The sequence below is a fragment of the Pseudochaenichthys georgianus genome, chromosome 20 (assembly GCF_902827115.2).
Source record: "Pseudochaenichthys georgianus chromosome 20, fPseGeo1.2, whole genome shotgun sequence".
In the NCBI taxonomy this organism is placed as follows: Eukaryota; Metazoa; Chordata; class Actinopteri; order Perciformes; family Channichthyidae; genus Pseudochaenichthys; species Pseudochaenichthys georgianus.
Window position 1 is genome coordinate 15,995,095 of NC_047522.1, and position 19,172 is coordinate 16,014,266.

The 19,172-nt window shown below is 39.0% G+C and overlaps 2 protein-coding genes across 5 annotated transcripts in view; one reads left to right on the top strand and one right to left on the bottom strand.

Annotated features, from left to right (window-relative positions):
* Positions 1–541: 541 nt before the first annotated feature.
* On the bottom strand, positions 542–8,134 carry lztfl1 (leucine zipper transcription factor-like 1). 2 transcript variants are annotated; one of them, XM_034109110.1, is made up of 10 exons: positions 7,842–8,134; positions 7,423–7,547; positions 7,108–7,302; positions 3,026–3,083; positions 2,545–2,616; positions 2,005–2,070; positions 1,827–1,904; positions 1,383–1,541; positions 1,170–1,273; positions 542–781 (listed from the first exon to the last, which is right to left on the bottom strand). In XM_034109110.1, exons 1-10 carry the CDS (start codon positions 7,842–7,844, stop codon positions 763–765), a joined length of 879 nt encoding a protein of 292 aa, XP_033965001.1. In that variant the 5' UTR covers positions 7,845–8,134; the 3' UTR covers positions 542–762. The 2 variants fall into 2 exon arrangements, with proteins under 2 accessions (XP_033965001.1, XP_033965000.1); XM_034109109.1 differs by having other exon boundaries at positions 1,383–1,559.
* Positions 8,135–11,344: 3,210 nt separating this feature from the next.
* The window catches only part of LOC117465517 (dnaJ homolog subfamily C member 13-like), a 29,509-nt gene continuing 21,681 nt past the window's right edge, over positions 11,345–19,172 (top strand). For all 3 annotated transcript variants that reach the window (XM_034108347.2, XM_034108348.2, XM_034108349.2), the window contains exons 1-2: positions 11,345–11,512; positions 14,166–14,246. In XM_034108347.2, coding sequence (XP_033964238.1) covers positions 14,179–14,246 — 68 coding nt within the window. In that variant the 5' untranslated portion in view covers positions 11,345–11,512; positions 14,166–14,178. The remainder of the gene's footprint in view (positions 11,513–14,165; positions 14,247–19,172) is intronic.

Consider the following 19,172-nt stretch of genomic DNA (forward strand, 5'->3'; position numbering starts at 1 on the left):
GGAGGGAAGTAGGGGAAATCATTCTAGATCACTATCCATATCATTCAATATGCAAGAGCAGAACAAATAAATGCAGGACATTTTGGTTTATTCTCGATAATCAGACTTTTCACAGAATGTCAGATCATTGAAAATACTTTTGAGTGAAATGCAATTAAAGTCATTAGGTAACTAATTAAAGCAGGGGTGACCAAGTGGGGCCTGTGACATTACTTTGAAGGTGGTCACTATCAATAAACAAACTGGCTTGGGTTTGGCCGAACACTGATTTCACTGAACTACAAATTGGGCTGCTATAATTAAACCTAATCAGCAAATATTGATCAATTACCCTGTGCTAGAAAGCTAAACATCTCCTTTAACCATCTGAAAGATAAGACTGCAACGCTTCAGGCAGACAGTGAGCAACTGTCAAATTCAGCAAATGGACAAGGCCTCTTCAAACAGGGACGTGGAAGAAATTGCATAGAGCGCTGAGGGAAGTCTGCTAGCAACTGTAAGTGAGCTCCTAAAACTGAGACGTAGAAAAAAAGCACAGCTGAAGAAGGCTATCATTTATCAGGACCTTATTGGTGTGAGGAGTTGTGCTGCCAACCTTCCTGCTCACACTACTCACTAACTACTGAAGATGGCAGATTAAGCATGGATAGAGCGATTCCTCGTGGAAAGGCTTTTTTCCGTCTCTCGTCTTCCAGCCGTGGAACGGATGGTTTCTTCTCTGAAACACATTCAAACATGTTGGTCCTGTCTTATCCTCTGGACTCATTCACTGGGCTCATATCTGAAACAGAAAAGCAATAACAGTGTCACACATTAGAAAGTTATATCAATATCTAACATAAATCTTTGACCATTTTAATAGTAAAAAGTACTGAACAGTAGAGATTCATCATGAAGGGCCATAGTGTTTTTAAATTACTACCAAATATTTTCTATTGCACACCAATTGAGTTCTGGTTTTTGTATCGGAAAGGGGTCTTCCTTGGTGTATTTTGGATATGAAATATTAATGTATTTTGGATAATCTTTATGTATTTTGCTTACAGAAAGTTTAAAATGTCAACTATTTGTTCGTTTCTTTTGTTGAAATGTTTGAAATAGAGTTTTTCCAATTGCATTTTTCAAGCAGCCAGAAATGGAATATTCTGGATGATGATGATGACACTCACCTCTGCAATCGTTTTCTGATTTCTTTGATCTGCTCATTTTTCTTGGTCAGGATCTCCTTCATGTTGCGGTAGGCTGCAGTTTGCTGGAACTTCTTGTCCAACTCCTGCAAAACAAACACAATCATAACACGTGATATACGATTGGTCCAAACTTGACACCATCTGTTAACTAAAGATGCATTTAGCTGCAGATAAACACTGCAGTTGAAGTACCTTCTCTGCCAGGGACAGCTGCTCCTGCACTCGCAGCAGGTCGTGTTTGGCAGAGATCAGGTTCTCCTGCAAACTCTTATGGGACACAGAGTTGGCACTAAGAGACTTTTCGTAGTCCACCTTCAGAGCAGCCACGGTGTCCTCCAGACTACCGATCTCCTGGGATCGAGCAGCAAACTTAAAGGAAAAATACACAACATATAAGTTCAGATTCAGTTATCGCTATCACTACAGAATCTATTCCTACGCAGAGCCACAGTAAGAAAAGCAACACTTTGGTCCGCTGGGTACATACCATTCCAGGTCCAAGTTAGCAGATGAAACCAAATGACAGCAAATATTCAGATGCAGCAAATAAAAATACAAAGGTGGGAGAAAAAAATGGATGAATGAAATGCAAACACAAAAGATTAGGCTACTTTACGAACCAAAGCGCAACAGTACCTGCTGTTCACCTTGCACCTTCTGAAGGTCTTTCAGAGCTCTCTCTGCCTTGCTTCTGTCATCCAGTGCACTCGTTGCCTGGGAGAATACATATATAGCAGATAATTCATGTAAACTAGTGGATCAAATATAAGAAAATATGCTCTGTGTGTGAAACATTTATGAAAAATGACTATACCTGGGATTCTAAAGTCCGCAGCCTGGTTTTCAGTTTATCATTTTCCTCCTGTAGTCTGGCTATCTCCTTGAGAAACATTTAAAGGTGGGGTAGGTCATTTTGGAGAAACCAGCTCGAGTGCGCTAGAATTTTAAAATACACAGCCGGAAGAAATCTGCCACTTCCTTACAGAGCCCCTCCTCCAACACACACGAACGCGCACATGACCAATGAGGGCACGAGATAAGTTTGTGCACAGATGGAAGGCTGACAGACAGGTAGGCCATCCAGTTACTTTAGCCGTGCCGGCTAAAATGATTGGTCGTGCTTCTTACAGTACTATGGCTTCCACAGATTACATTCTTTAATGGATTTTTGGTCAAAGCACTTAAGATATTCATTGCTATCAGGATGTTAAGAGCATTCCATGGAATATAACAAAAAGTGTATCTCGAGCCGGTTTCTCAAACTTACCTACCCCACCTTTAAGACAAGCATGAAGGAGTGCACAACTTTCTATAAGTAATCTGTATTTGTAATTCATGAAATACATTCCTTTACCTTGTTGAGAAGTTCAGACACCCCACCTTCATTGAGTGGTGCTAGCTTAGGTTTGCTTGTTTCTTGGTTTTTCTGGGAATAAAGTAAACAATTAATGGCAAAAATGACAGGACGGTTTTAATTTCTTAGTTTAATATACCTCCCTATTATTGTACAAGATCTAACGGTAAAAAAACATCTAGATTTTCATAGAAATGTAAAGCTGGTAGGTGTCTTGTTTTTTAAAACGGTGTGAAAAAGGTGAACCAATGAAAGAGTGGAGTATTGCATTACAATGTTGATTTGATATCATGAAACCACACCTCACTGATGTCGCGTGACTTTTAAACCGCAGATACGTCTAACGACTAAAAAGGGAACAGGAGCGCTCTTTAGATACTGCATTCCATGTGGGTGTGAATATCCTTTGAACAAATGATTAATGACAACTTTTATATTGACTGTGCCGTGTGACACTCTACATGAGCTGCACATTACTTACCTTATCAGGGGTTTTAAAGTCAGTCTTCTCAAATTCAGCCACTTGTTCCAACAGATCCCTATACGAGAAGAGAAAAGAATTGAAGGGTGGCATTTTTTTTTAATTACAGAGAAAGGAATACAAAAAAGCTTGAAATATTATATACTGATTTAAAAATAATTATAAAGAATGTGTCTATAAAATACAAAGGTTACACATATATTTTGTGAGCAACACTAAGTAAAACTGATCTGATAATAGTATACCATCTCCTCTCACAGCTGTCACCTCACCACTGCAGTGTTTTGAGACCAGCGGCGTAGCCACCATAGGGCCAGGGTGGGCCCAGGCCCACCCAGTTTACTCATTGGCCCACCCTGAGAAAGCTTCGGTGTCATTTAATTTTTTTTAATTATTATTATAAAAAATGTATTCACCCATTGAGAATATCCAAGAATTCAAAGTGAAATTCAAGTGAACAAATATCGAGTTTAATTAATGTTGTATGTGCTTTGTCCTCTGAACCAAACTCATTTACGGTAAAAACGGATTGTTGGTTCCGGCGCGCGCCATAATAACGTGAGAGAGGCAGAGAGCTGCCTGCAAAATAAATGATGGCTCAAAGTTCACTAATGAACTTTGGTGAAAAAAAAAAAAAAAAGCCAGACTCCAAGAAGAGCCCCCACTGCCCTCATCTAGCAGCGATCTATACGATCATTTTCTGATAAGGATGAAATAGCCCCGCCTCCCTCTCCCCACCTCTCCCTCTCCCCACCTCTCCTGCTGCCGGGCTGTCAGAAGAAAACAAATGTTAACGGAAACTCTCGTCCCTTGGAAGAGGCGGAGAGGTGGGTGTTTTTCATCTGCTGGTGGACAGTCCGGAGAGATATACACAGGGTTGGGTTGTAACGGAATACATGTAACGGAATCAGAATACAAAAAGCAAGTGTATTCAGCTGGCGTTACATTTGAAAAACGAGTAATCTGATTACAGTTACTTTCGTAAACCTGAAGTGAATACATTTTGGAATACTTATTGGAATTATTGGTGGAAAATGTAATATTCATTACCGGCAGAACTGTGTGCACACTGCACAGCGCTACAGCATGTCTGTGAGCGAGAGAGAGATGCAGCGTGTCTGTGAGGCCCCGCCCCCGCACGCAGATGAGAGAGAGATCTCTTTTAAAATATATTGAAAGTTAGAAACGGAGATGGTTAGATAAAATGTGCAAGATAACGTTTATGTAGCATTTCTTTATTGTCGAAATTATGACATTTATAACGGGATAAAATCAAAGTGAATGGCCTGCTGCTGCTGAGTGCATGGGGCAAGTGACTGGAACAAGTTTGAAAAGTTATTACATCGTTTCAGATAATAATAATAATAATAATAATAATAATAATTCATTCTATTTAGGGGCGCCTTTCAAAGCACCCAAGGACACCTTACAATTCATAACATATTCCAAGAAAAGGTTTTAAGACAGTACAAAGAATGCAGTCCGGGTGATGTTTTTTATGTGTGGTGCAGATGAGAGAGCTGTCCAGAATGACACCAAGATGTTGTGTTTGAGTTCTTGATAAGCCATTAAAACAGTCGTATACGTGTCTCCTGTTCACCAAAACATACCCATCTGTTATGGAAAAAGAAAGTATTCCAAAAGTATTCTAAAAGTAATCTGCCACCGGTACCGGCGGAGATTGTTGTTAGCTTCTGATGCGCAGAAGAAAAATCTGGCCCACCCTATTTTTTACAGGCCCACCCTAAAGTACATTTCTGCCTACGCTACTGTTTGAGACATTCAAATAATCTACTATATGGCAGTTATATAGCTTTGGCAAGGGAAATAAACACCCTTGTTTTAGATGACAGTTTGGCACTTAAGCTATAAGATATGTTTGTGGTGAACAGAGCAGCACTCCGAAAAGCTTAAATGTGGTTTTTAAAAAGAAGGTGAACACACGTAGATTGTGACACGGGGCGTATTCCTTGCTTAAAACACTGTATCAGTCACGTAGGGCTGAGCCCTGAGAAAAAACAAAACAACTTTGAGGCTCATGTGCATGTTACAAACAAAAGACTGTTCCATAACATGCCCAGTGTGTTGACAAGGTACAAGGTTATACAGGTCAGAAGTTAGGTTGAGTTCATCTGAATATCCAAGGACATTCAAACGTGTGTACTGTGGAGCATTACAATGGACAATAGCATACGTTAATAATAAGCTGCATCAATGAATATTTTATGATTTTTTTACTCAGATAACAACAGATGATGGAAAAGCTTCCTCAATTTCACCTTCGAAACAGGGAACATGATGACAAGACAAAGCTTTAGTTTGACATTAGTTATACATCAAAGCCAACATTTTTAAAACAGACACCGAAATGATTTATTTCTTCTAAATCTGTTAGTTATCATTCAGGTATATAAGACCTGACTTTATCTGTGCCAAAAGCTTAAATACACCAAAAGTGCAAAGTACATTCCGACAGCAGTTTGACCGTGATCTATCTATATTAGTGGTATGAGGTACATGCCTGCATTGCTCTATGTTCAGGCTTGTAATATGAAGAGGCACTTTTGGCATCCTTGCTTTCTTACAAGCATGATGATAAATTATCCTGAAAAAAAGCCTATTAGGTTATTGTCAGCTAATAAGCTTCTAATAGCAAAAAAGAAAAAGATTGTTTTTAAAATAAACTTAATCTCAAACATCTGAAACAGCAGTACATTTTCAATTATTGTAACAAATGTGTAACAATTTCTAAATAAAATCATTTAATTGTATTCGAAAAGGAAACGGATACATAGTCAGTTCTTCTAAATTACAAAAGACAAATATAAATGATCCCTATTGGTGATAAGCAATGCAGAAAGAAATTCCTTTAATTCGAACATTTTTTAAATATGATCTTTTCTAATATGGTTGAATTGACATTGTGGTTTTCAGGCTGAATGAACATAGCTGCAAAAAAGGGAATGGAAAAAAAGGGTTAAATTCACATTGTGTATGCAAGCATGTGGCTTGGCAATGACCTTTTTGCGTGGCATAAACTCTAACATGCAAGATATCTAAACCTAAACAGGAGGAAGTGGTTAAAAGTAAAGTAGTTTTTTCTCATGAACTCGAAGGTGTATCAAATGTTTAGAGGAGCCTTTCTCGTTTCTTACCTTGGTGTGGTACTCTGTTTGACCTTGAACCGTCACATCATTCCATCCATACCATTTTAAATTTCAACTTTTTCACAGCTTATTTAATGTGGAAGAATGAGACATGGGATTATTTTAGGTGCAAACAAGTGCGAATAATATGTCCTTTTTTCTTTTCATGACTTATAAGGCGCTGTAGAATACATCATATCTCTATAAAAACGTCATATACTACTGTGGAAGTAAATATCACGTTGACCTTAAGACAAATGTTTTCTGTGTGTTCTTGCGTCCATAAACCAAAGCATTCATCTGGTTGCATCTTTAGAGTTTATTTAATTTATTATCATAATAGTTATAGTTTATTTAGTTTTTAAATTCTGTTTTTCTTAGTACTGTTTCTGTTTCTGATTTTATGTAAAGCGTATTTGAGCACCAGGAAAAGCGCTATACAAATTAAATGTATTATTATTATTATTAATTGTATTTCACATTACAATATTTAACCTTACATTCTGTTTCTTTCACCTGCACTATTTTATTTGCACTATTTTTATTTTTGTATTATTATTATTATTATTATGTTGTTGTCTTACAGTATGTCCTTTATATAATATGTTGCACTGTTGGAGGATTACATTTATTGTTATTATTATTATTATTAATTGTATTTCACATCACAATATTTAACCTTACATTCTGTTTCTTTCACCTGCTCTATTTTTATTCAAATCTATCGTACTCTGTTCATTTGCACTATGTTTAATTTTTGTTTATTATTATTGTTATTTTGTTGTCTTATGTCCTTTATATAATATGTTGCACTGTTGTAGGAGCTCGGGACTTAAGATTTTCATTGCCATAACTACACTGTAGCTGTGCAGTGTGCACATGATAATAAAACCCTTGAATCTTGAACCTGAATGTGTTTCCTTCCTCCCTGCTCACCTGTTCTCCAGCTCTGAGATATCACTCTGCAGTCGGAGGTAGAACTTCTCGGCCTGTGAGAAGAGCTGCCTGAGCAGCAGCACGTTGGTGTGGGCTGTGTTGATCAGCTCCATCTCCACCTCCCCACGCACCACCACCTGCAGCCCATCCAGCATCTCCTTCACCTCGTCCACTGTGAAGGTTTCCTCCACCAGCCTTCAGAGAGAAACATACACATTAGAGTTCCAACCCACTGTTGTTATACTGTATATTTTAAATTAGAAGTGGGATTTACATAAAAACAATGATAAAAGAAAGGTAAGGTTGACAAGTTACCTGCTATCTTTGAGTTCCTCGAAGCAGGAGTCAATAGTCTTTAGTCTCAGGACCCTCTTTGAACGTGCAAATCGCATGTAATTGATGACTTCATTTTGATGCTGTTCATTGAACCCAAATTCAGCCTACATGGAGACATGGATAGATAATAGATTGTCATCACTGATGTAAAATGAACAGAGAGAGAGAGAAGCTAATGAAAACCACAACTAGCTTATGAGCTATCTTGAAGAGGATTTCCCCCCTGCTAATATGTGTCGGCCTATTCACGTGAGCTTGCCCATACTGTGTGCTAACTCTGGGGCTAACTGTCTAACAGTCATTTAATAAAACGGAGCGAGAACATTAGCATACTAACTTCCAAAAGCAAACAGGTGGCCTGGCTACCCCCATAACCACAAATGAACGAAACTACTTACCATGGTGGCTGTGCAGCTAATGTTAACGTTACTAGCTTAGCTTGTAGACTGGTGATAAAAAGAGAAATGGGTGTTTCAGCCTATAATGTAGGCCACGCAGCAAACGGACTAGAAGCAAACGGAAAGGTGGTGGAGTCGAGGGTTCTACTAAACTATTTTGTAGTAATAGCTCAACTCAGTGAGGAGGCTAAACCGGGTTAAATCATAGCTATAAGATTATCTGGCAGATTGGCTAGCCTAGCTTTCCAGCTAGTGTTTGCCTTGAGAATGCCTTGGTAACGGAGAAGAGCGTCATTGCCTTGGTTACTAGGGGTGCGTTAAACGGCACTACGTATTGCGTGCAACATGAAAGTTATGGTCGAATGATTGTTATAATATAATATATATTCATGAAACATCATAAAAGAAATGTGCATGCTTATTAATATGAAAACATGTATTACACGCTTTGTAAAAACATGTTTTTGTAAAAAAAAAATGCAAGCAATATTAAATCTTGTCTAATTTCTTGTAAAAGTCTCCGTCATTCATTAATTTAGAATTATTAAGTAATTAACTGTACAGGTTATAATAGCAAGAAGGTCAATATAATTTATTTTAAAACATGTTTTTTCTGTCTTCGTCACTGTATAGTATTAAGCAGTAGATGGCAGTATTGAGTGGGTCACTTGGTATTAGACCTCTGCTCCTCATCAGTAGCTTCCTCTGAGAAAATCTCCTTTTTTTCTGTTGCGCCCATGACATGTATAATCTCATATATTCATTTATATGTTTTAGCAATGGGTCCTCGTTTGACATAATAGTTGGACATAAAAGCTTTTGATTGGGATCTTAAAATGAAACAGCTGTGCAAAATACGATGGCATATTTGACACTGACTGCCACAATGTTGAGTACATTTACCAGTCACATAAAACCAATGACAGTATGTTTTAAAGTATGACTGTTTTTCTTTTGTATCTTCAAACATGTTTCATTGGTAATCATAGAGCAATGCAGCATTTTCCTCCTTGCTCCTTCTCATTTCCTCAGCCATGTTTTCCATCCCCTGCCTTTCCAATGTCCTCACCTGTCTCTTATGCTCCTGCAGATCAGGGGCCCCCATTTGGTGGGGTCGTTTACTTCCAACCTTCTCTTTCTGTCCCTTGATGTATGCAAGATCTTTTAAAGGAATCCTTTTCTCTCTGCTGCAGGAACAGTTAATGTGGGCTTGGATCAGCCATCACAGCCTCCCCTCTCACAACTGCTCTGACACTTGCAAGTCAAAATATGAAATAATTGGTCTAACTTGACACTGAACCTCTCTTTGGCATCAAGTTTGCCCTTCCCCAGGGAACACTTCACTGACCTCCTTGAGCTTGGGCATGATGGTCACCTTTTCATTTATAACAGGTGGTTTGAAAAGAGCATTCGCTTTGCTCCATTGACCAATCAGACCAGGGAAGATATCATCCACCAGCTGGTCCACTGGGTAGTTCCTTCTATCATCTTTACTTTGATCCCTCAAGTAGATGCCATACCTCAGGATATCCCTCACAGTTGGCAGTTCAGACACCAACAGCTCTCGCCCAGTGCCAACAAGATTACTCAAATGAGAAGTCGATTTTGCCCTTGTTTTGACTTGAGCCATTTCAACTAGTTCACACTGTGAAAACACTGATACACAAGTAAGTTTAATTTCCTGTAAATTTCACTTCAGACAGGAACATAAAAGCCCTGACTTCAAAATAAAAGACCCCCAATTTAATCTCTTTTTTCCAGAAGAATAGCAAATAATTGAAAAATAGATCATATTCAACTGCAAATTGATGTAGGTTAGGATTATCAGAATTGAAAAATATCTTCAGATTTATGTTCTACACGCCAAAATAATAGTATGGGCAGCCCTAATAGAGCATGTATATCTCTTTAAATTCCTAATCTGCTAGCACCACAACAACAGTTTGGTGGATTAAACATATGGCAGTATTTATTTACCAATTTAAATACAATTATCCAGTTCATAGTATTCTTCTTCAATGCATGTTTCAACTAATCTACTGATTGGACTCATAATGGCTGCTTTTTCATCATTAAAAACGAATCTGTCTTCACGTGAGCCAATTGAAAACTTAATAGAAATTGAATGGCTACTTGTTATTTATCAATGAAACCAAAACGACATCCAAAAACCAATGACACCAGTGTTAAGATGTTTTTTTTACGAAGAAAAAAAGAGGAAACTTTCCTCATGTCTCTCTAGCTGTAATTAAATTAGACTAACAGGCAGCACATGGTTGGTCACCTACCATCAGATGCATCAGAATGTGACCACTCAGTGTTGCCCTGCTTCACTGTGCAACATCAGTCAGACACAGGGACCAAGATGTTTCCCCTTTACCTTCAATCGCGGTGAGTCACTTACATTTTGAAACAGGTACTAGACACCTTGAAACCATATTCTGAAGGGTCAGAGCTACTCTTTTCAGTTTTTGGCCCTGGGAGTCCCTGGGGCTGCCTGTCCACAGTGGTCAGTTAGACCACCTCCTAGGAACTAGCAAACTCTCAAATATATTAGATTGTACAATACTGATGATCATTGCAAAGCAAAGATTAATAAATAAATGTATTGAAAAATGTAATGTTTAATAAACAATGAAGCAATGTGAAGCATTTCAATAAAACATAGGCACTACAACCATACGTTTGTAATAGATGCATTTAAAGTAAACTGTTGTATAAGAATGATTTGACATGAAAAAACATTATTATAAATGTACTTAAGGTTGTGTATGCAGGTGTTTATTTTTTTCAAGTTGCCATTTCATATCAAAGCGATATGACACTTTGTGCCAGTATATGTGTGGCCAGATAATTTTTGTTCTGGTCTCAATTTTCATGTTGGCCTAACTTGTGCTCACTGTTATAATAATAGGAAGTATTGCTGCATTGGTTGTACTTTGTCCCTAGATGGCACAATAATCTTTATTTTTCCAGGTCTCTGTTTGTATTTAGCAGGCCCCCGGAACAGGAAACCTGCACTTTAAGGGTTTTATTTGGCAATATACGTGTAAGCTAACAATAAGTGTTATATGCAGATAAATGCACATGTAAAAATAGGAGAAGGTAAGGAGTTATTTAGTTTAGATCAATTCAACAAAAGGCATTTAGACATTTACTCTAAGCAAAGTGACTGTCAAAATCGAACTATTAGTTAATAAGAGTCTATATTTGAGTGTTTGGAGCATGGTTAATACATTCAGTATGATGTATCTGGCTTATTAAATGTTCGTTTATTCACTCTTACAAATGGAAACTAAAGATTCTCCATATAACCCAGTCAGCACCAGCCCCTTGCGATTCGCTGCTTCGAGGTCAGTTGTCGGCTGTATGTATCAATACAAACACGGAAGGAAATTGAGAAGAACTGATCTCGGGTCGGCCTCTCGATAATTCCGCGTCGAGACAAACCAATCAGCTGACAGCCGCATGACAGGCAGGCCTCACGCTTGCGCAGTAGCACTCTCTTGGTATCAGGAATATGGCAGCGTCCTGAGCCCTGTTGGGGGGAATACGGCGTAACTGAGCACCTTCAGCACCAAAGTGGGAAAACTGAGAAGCACCACCCGCACTCGGAGGAGGGTGGGGGGCTGAGGGACGGCTTCGACAATTACCCGTTAGCGAATTTACAGGTAATTGCAACCGTTTGCACCTGCCACTGTCTTCAAGCCATCTTCTCCATGTTTGCTTGATTGAACCCCGCTGCTAATGCGACTAGCTAGCTCTTCTGCAAAACCCGAGTACAGTGCTAGGTAGCCGCTAGCTTGAGGCTAACCCAACATTAGCCTGCCACAGCCCCTTTTTTGCATTTAGCAAACAAACGCTGATAACAATAGTCTCTGGGTTATCTTTTATTCTTGTGAGGAGGAGCAGCACTATCGACATCCATATAATGTGCTGTCGTTCTTGTTTTTAGCCAGTTAACCGTGTAGGCCCGCTGCAATGAAGGATAGTTTGGCTAAGCGTTTGAAAGCCAGGTAACGTTAATTCTGTTTGTCATGGATTTACTTGACAGATCGGGATCCAGCGCTCAAAATCAAATGGACTTAAGAATCGCGGACAGCTTTTTCAACGCATTTTGTGTAACCTATATGTTTATATCTCGAGTCACGTGTAAAACAAACTGCAAGCAAGTGGTTCATTAAATCGTTATAGAGCCATATAAGATGAAGTAGAGTAAGTGCAAGTTGACAGGGAGATGATTCACATAATTGGCAAATAAGAGGAGGACATTGCAACACGTCTTAAGTGCAGAAACAGCTTTTAAGAAGAACACCACATTGCAGAAACCAGAATTATATGTGCTTAATGTTTCTGGCTATGTCAAAAATCCTATAGACTATGCTTTTATTCTGCTGTCAGTTCAGATATGGTTTATGTTCAATTTGGTATTAACTGGAGATATAAGAAAAAGTTAGGCCCATATAATGATGTAATAACAGATGATCATTTGACCCTTGTACCCACACTGATGCTGATGCAGTTTACATATCATTTTTATTGTGCTTTTCAAAGGAAACTGCTGATTCAACTGTTTGTTTTTCTTCACAGCTGTGAGAAACATGGAAGGAAACAGAATGAAATAGCAAAGGAGAGCAAAGGAGTTGTTAACACAATATTACATGGTTAATTGTCGTGGAACTTAGAGTTTAACTTGCGTCTGTAGTCTGTTTTTTGGTAACTAACCAGGTTGATAGTCTGTTTACAGTTGTTCAGATCCCATTTCAAAAGCCGTGTTTGCTAATGTTGATGAAAAGTTGTCTGGAACAAGTTTTCATGTAAATGGTGTGTGCTTTGCTTTGGGTCTGGTTCCATTTTCATTGACTGTTATTCTCTTGTTTCCTTTCCTCGTTTGTCTTCTATTTTTTGCTCAAGGATAGCCCATCATTACATTGCTATTGATCTGCATACAGGCAGGAAGAGGTGGGAGGAGTAATCACATGACTCAATCCTGGAATCTGGCTTGACTTTTCAACTCCTCACAAAACGCTTTCAACGCAGTAATGTATTAGAAACTGCACTGCCCTCTGCAGAAGCAAAGAGCATGCTGTGCACTGCTTGCTGTTAGCATCTCCTATTGTGCATTCCATCAGCCCCCCGCTCTGGATTAAATTCATTATGCAGCTCCGTGAATGTGTGTCAGAAAAAAAAAATAACTGTTGATGCAAAACTTGGCTCTTGACGTTACCTTGCAGCTTTGTTTCTCATGCACAGGCATCAATTATTGAGACCCAGACACTGGCTAATTTTTAAAGGTCCAAGTCCAGTGTTGGTGGACCTGCTGTCCCTTGATTCAGAAATGGAGAGGAAGGAAAACTGGAGTGAGATTTTTCCAGGATCCTGGCAGAGTGCTGACACAGGTTCCTCTTGTCACAGTGCAGCCACCAGCAAAATACTGCACTAAGGATAGGAGAGGAATTTGCTTTAATCTTGTTTTTTACTGCTTTGTTTGAAACCATCGTTGACAAACAATCACTCTTATAACGATCCTAATGATGGTTTGTGCTAATTGGAGAAAGACAGTCTTTGGTTTTAGTTTCAATAACATGGATTTTAGTTTATTCATTGTCCAGGTTTGGAATCATATACCTGTCTTCAAGATGGTGTGTGAGGCCAAAACACTGAGACATGGTCTAACCCCTGCCCTGTGTATCTGAAGTGATCAATAGGCCACTCTGGCTCTGCACCAGATTGTATTGACACAAGCTCAGCTGGTGTACTGTTGTTATTTCTGTATTCATCACATCCGACTGGAGTGAAAGACCTCTGTTTTGTCTGAGCAGATTATATCGCAGTAGTTCCTTATTAGTTTTCCTCTTCGTCTGAGTAAATCTAAACATATCAAGTAGTTTATAATCATTTGGAAGTCATGTGCTACCAGCTGCATTGATCCTACGGTTAATAGCTAAGCTAATGGCATTTAAGAATCAGTCAGTCACGGAGCGCTGCAATACACATGGACTACTCAGACGTTGAACAATCGCTGTTTTCTCTGTATTAGTTCTGTAGTCGATGGAATGTCATGTGGGAGTCTCTCTCTTCAAGCAGCAAAATGTTGAATGTCTGTGTGAAGTGTGTGTGGCAGTATATTGGAACGCATGTTACATAGACTTGATGTCGTAAAGACCTGTGAAGGTGCAGGTTATTTAGTGACTTTAACTGGAGATCATCCTCCCCCTCTTTTGTGTAATTAAAAATGTAACATTTCCTTTCAAGTCATTTTAAAGATATTTATTTATGTTTTTATTTTACCCTAATCATTATAACTTTTCGTCTGTTTTGTAGGTCCCGTGAAAAGATGAATGTCGTCAAAGAAAATAAAGACATGGCCTGCTTCTACACCACCAAACACTCCTGGAGGGGAAAGTAAGACCCATCACATGTTTTTATAACCCCACTGATTCCTTTTGAGAGCTGGTGCCTTTTCAGGGCTTGCACCTTGTCTACTACCTCACTTTTGTATTGATTTACAACGCAACATTGACCTAAAGTCTTCCCTTCATCACTTTGTTTGTCTTCTTCACGTAAAATCCTGACGCAGTTGTTCCATTGTGTTGACATTCCTAATCTTAGACAGGGATAGGAGGTCTGCAGACTGCTGTCAGCAGCCTCTGATCAGCACTAATGAGCTGCATGTCTTGTGAAATGTGACCCAAAGACACAGATACTGACAGTAAACACAGCCAGATGCTTCATGTGTGTTATGGATACCAAAACATGAAACAGTGTGTTACACAATGTTACTCACATAATTGTTACTCTAGGGGGCAACTTATTTTGTTATTGAGAGGAAGTAAACAAAACTACAGCTGCAATTAGTGGTTTGACAGAATATAAATCACCAACTATTTTGAAAGTCCTTCGCTATGGATGTGGTGAAAATGAAGTAAAGGACATTTGTCGAAGTCGCACAGGATTCGGAGAGGTTAGCAATAAAGGAAAAGATAGTGCTTGCAAAAAGATATTGATGTGACAGCAGGAATACTGCCATACAAGCGTATGCACTGTGTAGTGTGTATTATATAGAGGGTGCACTCACAGCGGCTCTCTGTGATGTTTTAGCTTAGTGTTGGAAAGTAATCGGACATCATGCCAATAATTCAAAAATCATGAACTAAGCTCGGATGTTATAATACATTTAAAAATCCTCCTATTTCCCTTAGCAGTTTGTAGTGCGTTTATTTGAAGTATTTGAAACTTGTAATTAATCATCATTAACCACAGATTATGATTGTGATAAACGCTATTACATTTCAATCAATTGACACCACTAATAAATGGAAATCACTTTTCATTTTTTTTAGTTACTGAAAAGAACATTATGTAAATTGGTAGAGTACAATAAAGAAAAAAATAAGGGCAACAAACTTTATTTATGCTGTAAGCTAACCCTAACCCTATGTCCATGATCATCTAAGGCAAAAGGTATTTGTTTTCATTTGATAGATTATAGTTAAATTACATACTATGTGACTTGATGTAATACTTGGGTGTCCCTCATGCTAAAAGATGGAGATGCTCAGTTTGAGCCGGTGGCGTCACATTACCAGTACCTGCTCTCTAAATGTCTTTGTGCCGTTAAGGACTGCCATTGACTTTGGTAACTGAAGCAGGGCTGCAGAGCATGAGCCATCACAGAGGCTTCATCCTGCTAATGCTTCCTGAAGGGTCCGACATAGACCAGTGTTGATGTCTGTGTGGTGGATACAGGGGAGGCCGAGTCAGGGCGACACAGTGGCGCACTTTAAACCCCCGTTTATGATTGGTCTGAATGGAACGACGGATTTCCATGACCCTCCTACCGACTTGAAAGTGGGTTGCTCTCTGCCCGGTTTTGTCGAACACGCCTCTCTATCGGGGATGAAAACTGAATTTGAAGGTCATTCATCTGTCATCCCTAAGAGAGAAAGAGAACGATGAGAAGGCGCAGGCGACAGGGGAAAATGAAACTTAATTTGTTGCTTCTGAAATGCAATTCTGTGAAATCTCAGTGAAGCGTAACTACAGTTGAAGACATCAATGTACAAATGCTGACATCAGGGGATTCACTTTTGACAGTTGTCTCATGAATCTGTCAAATACAATTCAGAGGAACTGCATCCTATGCCCTTCTTCTGTATGAAAAGGGCACGAGTCACACAGTTTTAGGAGGCAACAGTTCTTACTTTATAACAACCTAAGATATTGTGGGCTTCTTTGTCTCCTGTGAATCCTGGAAACCACGATCTAGTTTGATTTATAACCAACCTTTGTAGTCTAAAAACAAAGCAAAAACTCACTACGAAAACATATCTGAAGCACACTTAAACTGGTACTGTATCACAGATGGGAGGTGCACAGCCCTTCACTGTGAATACAGATCATGATCCCAAAGGTAAAGTGTAATTAGTTGCATCTGTAATTAGCGCGGCCCTTAGCCATATATAAAAAGTGCTTATTAGGCAGGATTCAGCATCACTTGATGTGCCAACACTATATAAAGGACATTTAACTATGAATGCAGATGTTTCTGTTTTTACACTACATTTGCATGTATAAAAATGACTTTGATTTCATCTCATAGTTGGCAGTTTGACACAAATGATCAAACTTATTTTTGTCACATGTTAAATAATTGGACTACACGGCAGATTGGTCGGCAGACGGAGAGAACTGCTCATCTGTTCTGGGTGGAGTTGAAAAAATACACAAGTCGTTGCTTCCCCAATTGATGTCCCTAGTGTTTATGTTGATATAATACATTGTGAAATATCTGGGTAGATCTATCCTCAAATCATGTCGAATATTTTTCTACAATAGTTACAATTATCAAATAACTTGAATTCTTTAGTGCAGCAGTATTTCCCCCTCCATCTGTGCCCATGATTATGTTTTTTTCAAGTCTTGTGACTTGTAGACAATATTATTTATGATTTGTGTCCTAATGAAAGGACAGGATGAGTCTTCTCAAAGTTTTCTGTCACTCAAAGGGTTTTCAAGCACTTGACTTTCTCAGAGCATGAATATGCTAATAACAGTCTCTTTTGAATCTTCTTTGAATGCATTCATAAGTCTCTATGTTGTTCCTAAACCATAAGGAAGCCTTGCTGCTCCAGATGCTGCAGCTATGCACACCAGTACATGTTGTGACTATACTTTGTTCTTTGTGTATTTGAAATCCTGTCAGTTGTTTCCGATATAGTACAGGGTCTGTTTTTCTCATTCTGCTCTCTTCCTCTTTGCATCTCTAAAACTAATGTGTGTTGAGTCTTATACGGAGGATTACGTTGTGTTGGTCCTAGCTTTCTTTGATGTTGTCCAATGAATCTTCAGCTCAGTGTTCTCTGTGAGAAAGGTTGTTAAAAGAGGAGAGGCAGTTGTTAAGGCGGTTTAGTCGGATACAGGAAGTAGCTTAATGTGATGCATTATGAAACCCGTGAGAGGAAGGAAAAGCTCCAAAGACAGTACAACTGAATGAAGAGTAACCTTATTTACAAACTATATCTGTGGTGTACTCTGATTTTCATATCTTTGTATGATGGAAATCCTAACCACAGAAGCATGAGTTTTCAAATAGTCATTTGTTGAAGTAAAAACACTCATGAGGTTATTTAAATTCCTCGGGTTAGTATGTGTAATAAAGAGGTTAATTTGGCTAATGTGTCTATTAGACAAGGGTCCAACTCCTCTGCACTTTACAATAGGACACAAAGGAAGAGACGTACAGTATAAACATCAGGGGCCTCATTTATAAACGGTGCGTACGCTCAGAAGATGGCGTACGGCAGTTTCTACGCAATGTTTGAGATTTATAAAATACTAACTTGACGGGAAAACGTGCGGTCCTCCACGCAAACTCTAACCCATGCGTACGCACTAAGCACAAAAACAGGAGAGACGAGAAACTGCGACACCGTTGGCAGAAGGAAGAATGGAGAGAAATGTGTGGATTTAATACCGTAAATAGAATGTTACCTCATGTATCATATATGAATCATTCATTTTTCAAACATTGATTAAAGCCAATCTTAAAATGACTAAACAAAAGCCTGTTTGAGACTCAGTGCACACAAAAACTTAACTTGGAGAAATAAATAAATACGGAAATGTTATTGAAAACCACCTCGAATACATTGTCTTAATGTTATGACGTGTATTCTCATAAATGATGCGGTAAGCAGGAGGGCAGCATTACGTCTAAACTGAGGCCGTTTTGCATTTCTAGAGGTTGTATAGATACGAGCATGGTTTTATATACCATCATGTTTAATCATGATTAATGCCGTTTGCTAAGACTTGATAAGTCGCTCATAAAACACAGGAGGTATGGAAACTAAGAACACTATATATTTGGTAGATTTGGCAGCTGATATAACACATTAGTTTTATTTCCTTTAACTGGTGGATCTAGAGTTGCTGCGGGGGCTTGAGACGCACAGACTGCAGTGGAGACCCTGCGCACAGCTGGAACACAAACCACCAAATAAAAAAATAAACATGAATTGACTCCACTCCGCAGGGATCCCCCGATCATTTACGTGAAGCCCGCAAAAGCTGCGCCGCATTTCGAGTTGATTTATAAAGGGAAACCGATACGATACGCAGTGTTTTATGAATCGGAAAATGTCTGTGCGTATTAATTTGCTTTGTCCTACGTAAGCAGCCTTCATGATGCATTGTTAGCCTTTTAAACAGGCATCACACACAGCCATCGATGGTTGAACATTGCCTTTGTACTAAGACAGAATTAAAGGGGAAGGGGGAAATGAACGCAGAGAATGAATAATGAACTAAGTTTGTGCTGACACCCAGTTTAGCCAGGCACTTGGCAGCAAGGTCGAGACATGTACTGGAGAGACCTGAGATCAGGCAGGGCTTTAGACTTTGTGGCCAAACAAGACGGAACCTAGAGTATTGTGGAAGTGGATGGTTTGGACAGAATTGCTTATACTTTTTATTGAGGAACGTACACAAAAGGGACGTGACATTTGTCTAATAGCAAAAAAAGGAAGTACACTGACTGCGGGAAGGGCCTGAAAGTCATATTCCACTTTGGCCCTGCCTCAGGCCGCTGCCTGACCTCTCTGTTTATGTAATTCATTGAATCTGTATTCAAGTCCGAATGCATTATGAAGAAATAACCTCTCAATTGAAGTTCCTTTTGACTCGTGGGTTACTTCACCAGACCTCTTCATGTTATCCAGGCCAGTGAGGATGTGCAGGAAAGAGAGAAGCCAAGTCAGCATGTTCACTGTTCAGACGAAAATTGCTATGGAGGTGCTACAAATACATGTTGTCCATACAGCAGTTAAG

Bases quoted from the DNA above. Each gene is read 5' to 3' on its own strand.
- lztfl1 (XM_034109109.1), bottom strand. The intron at 3,084-7,107 runs GTGAGCAGGGAG...CTTCTCGTATAG, and splicing joins ATCTCAGAGCTGGAGAACAG to GGATCTGTTGGAACAAGTGG. The intron at 1,560-1,826 runs GTACTGTTGCGC...TTTTCCTTTAAG, and splicing joins AGGTGCAAGGTGAACAGCAG to TTTGCTGCTCGATCCCAGGA.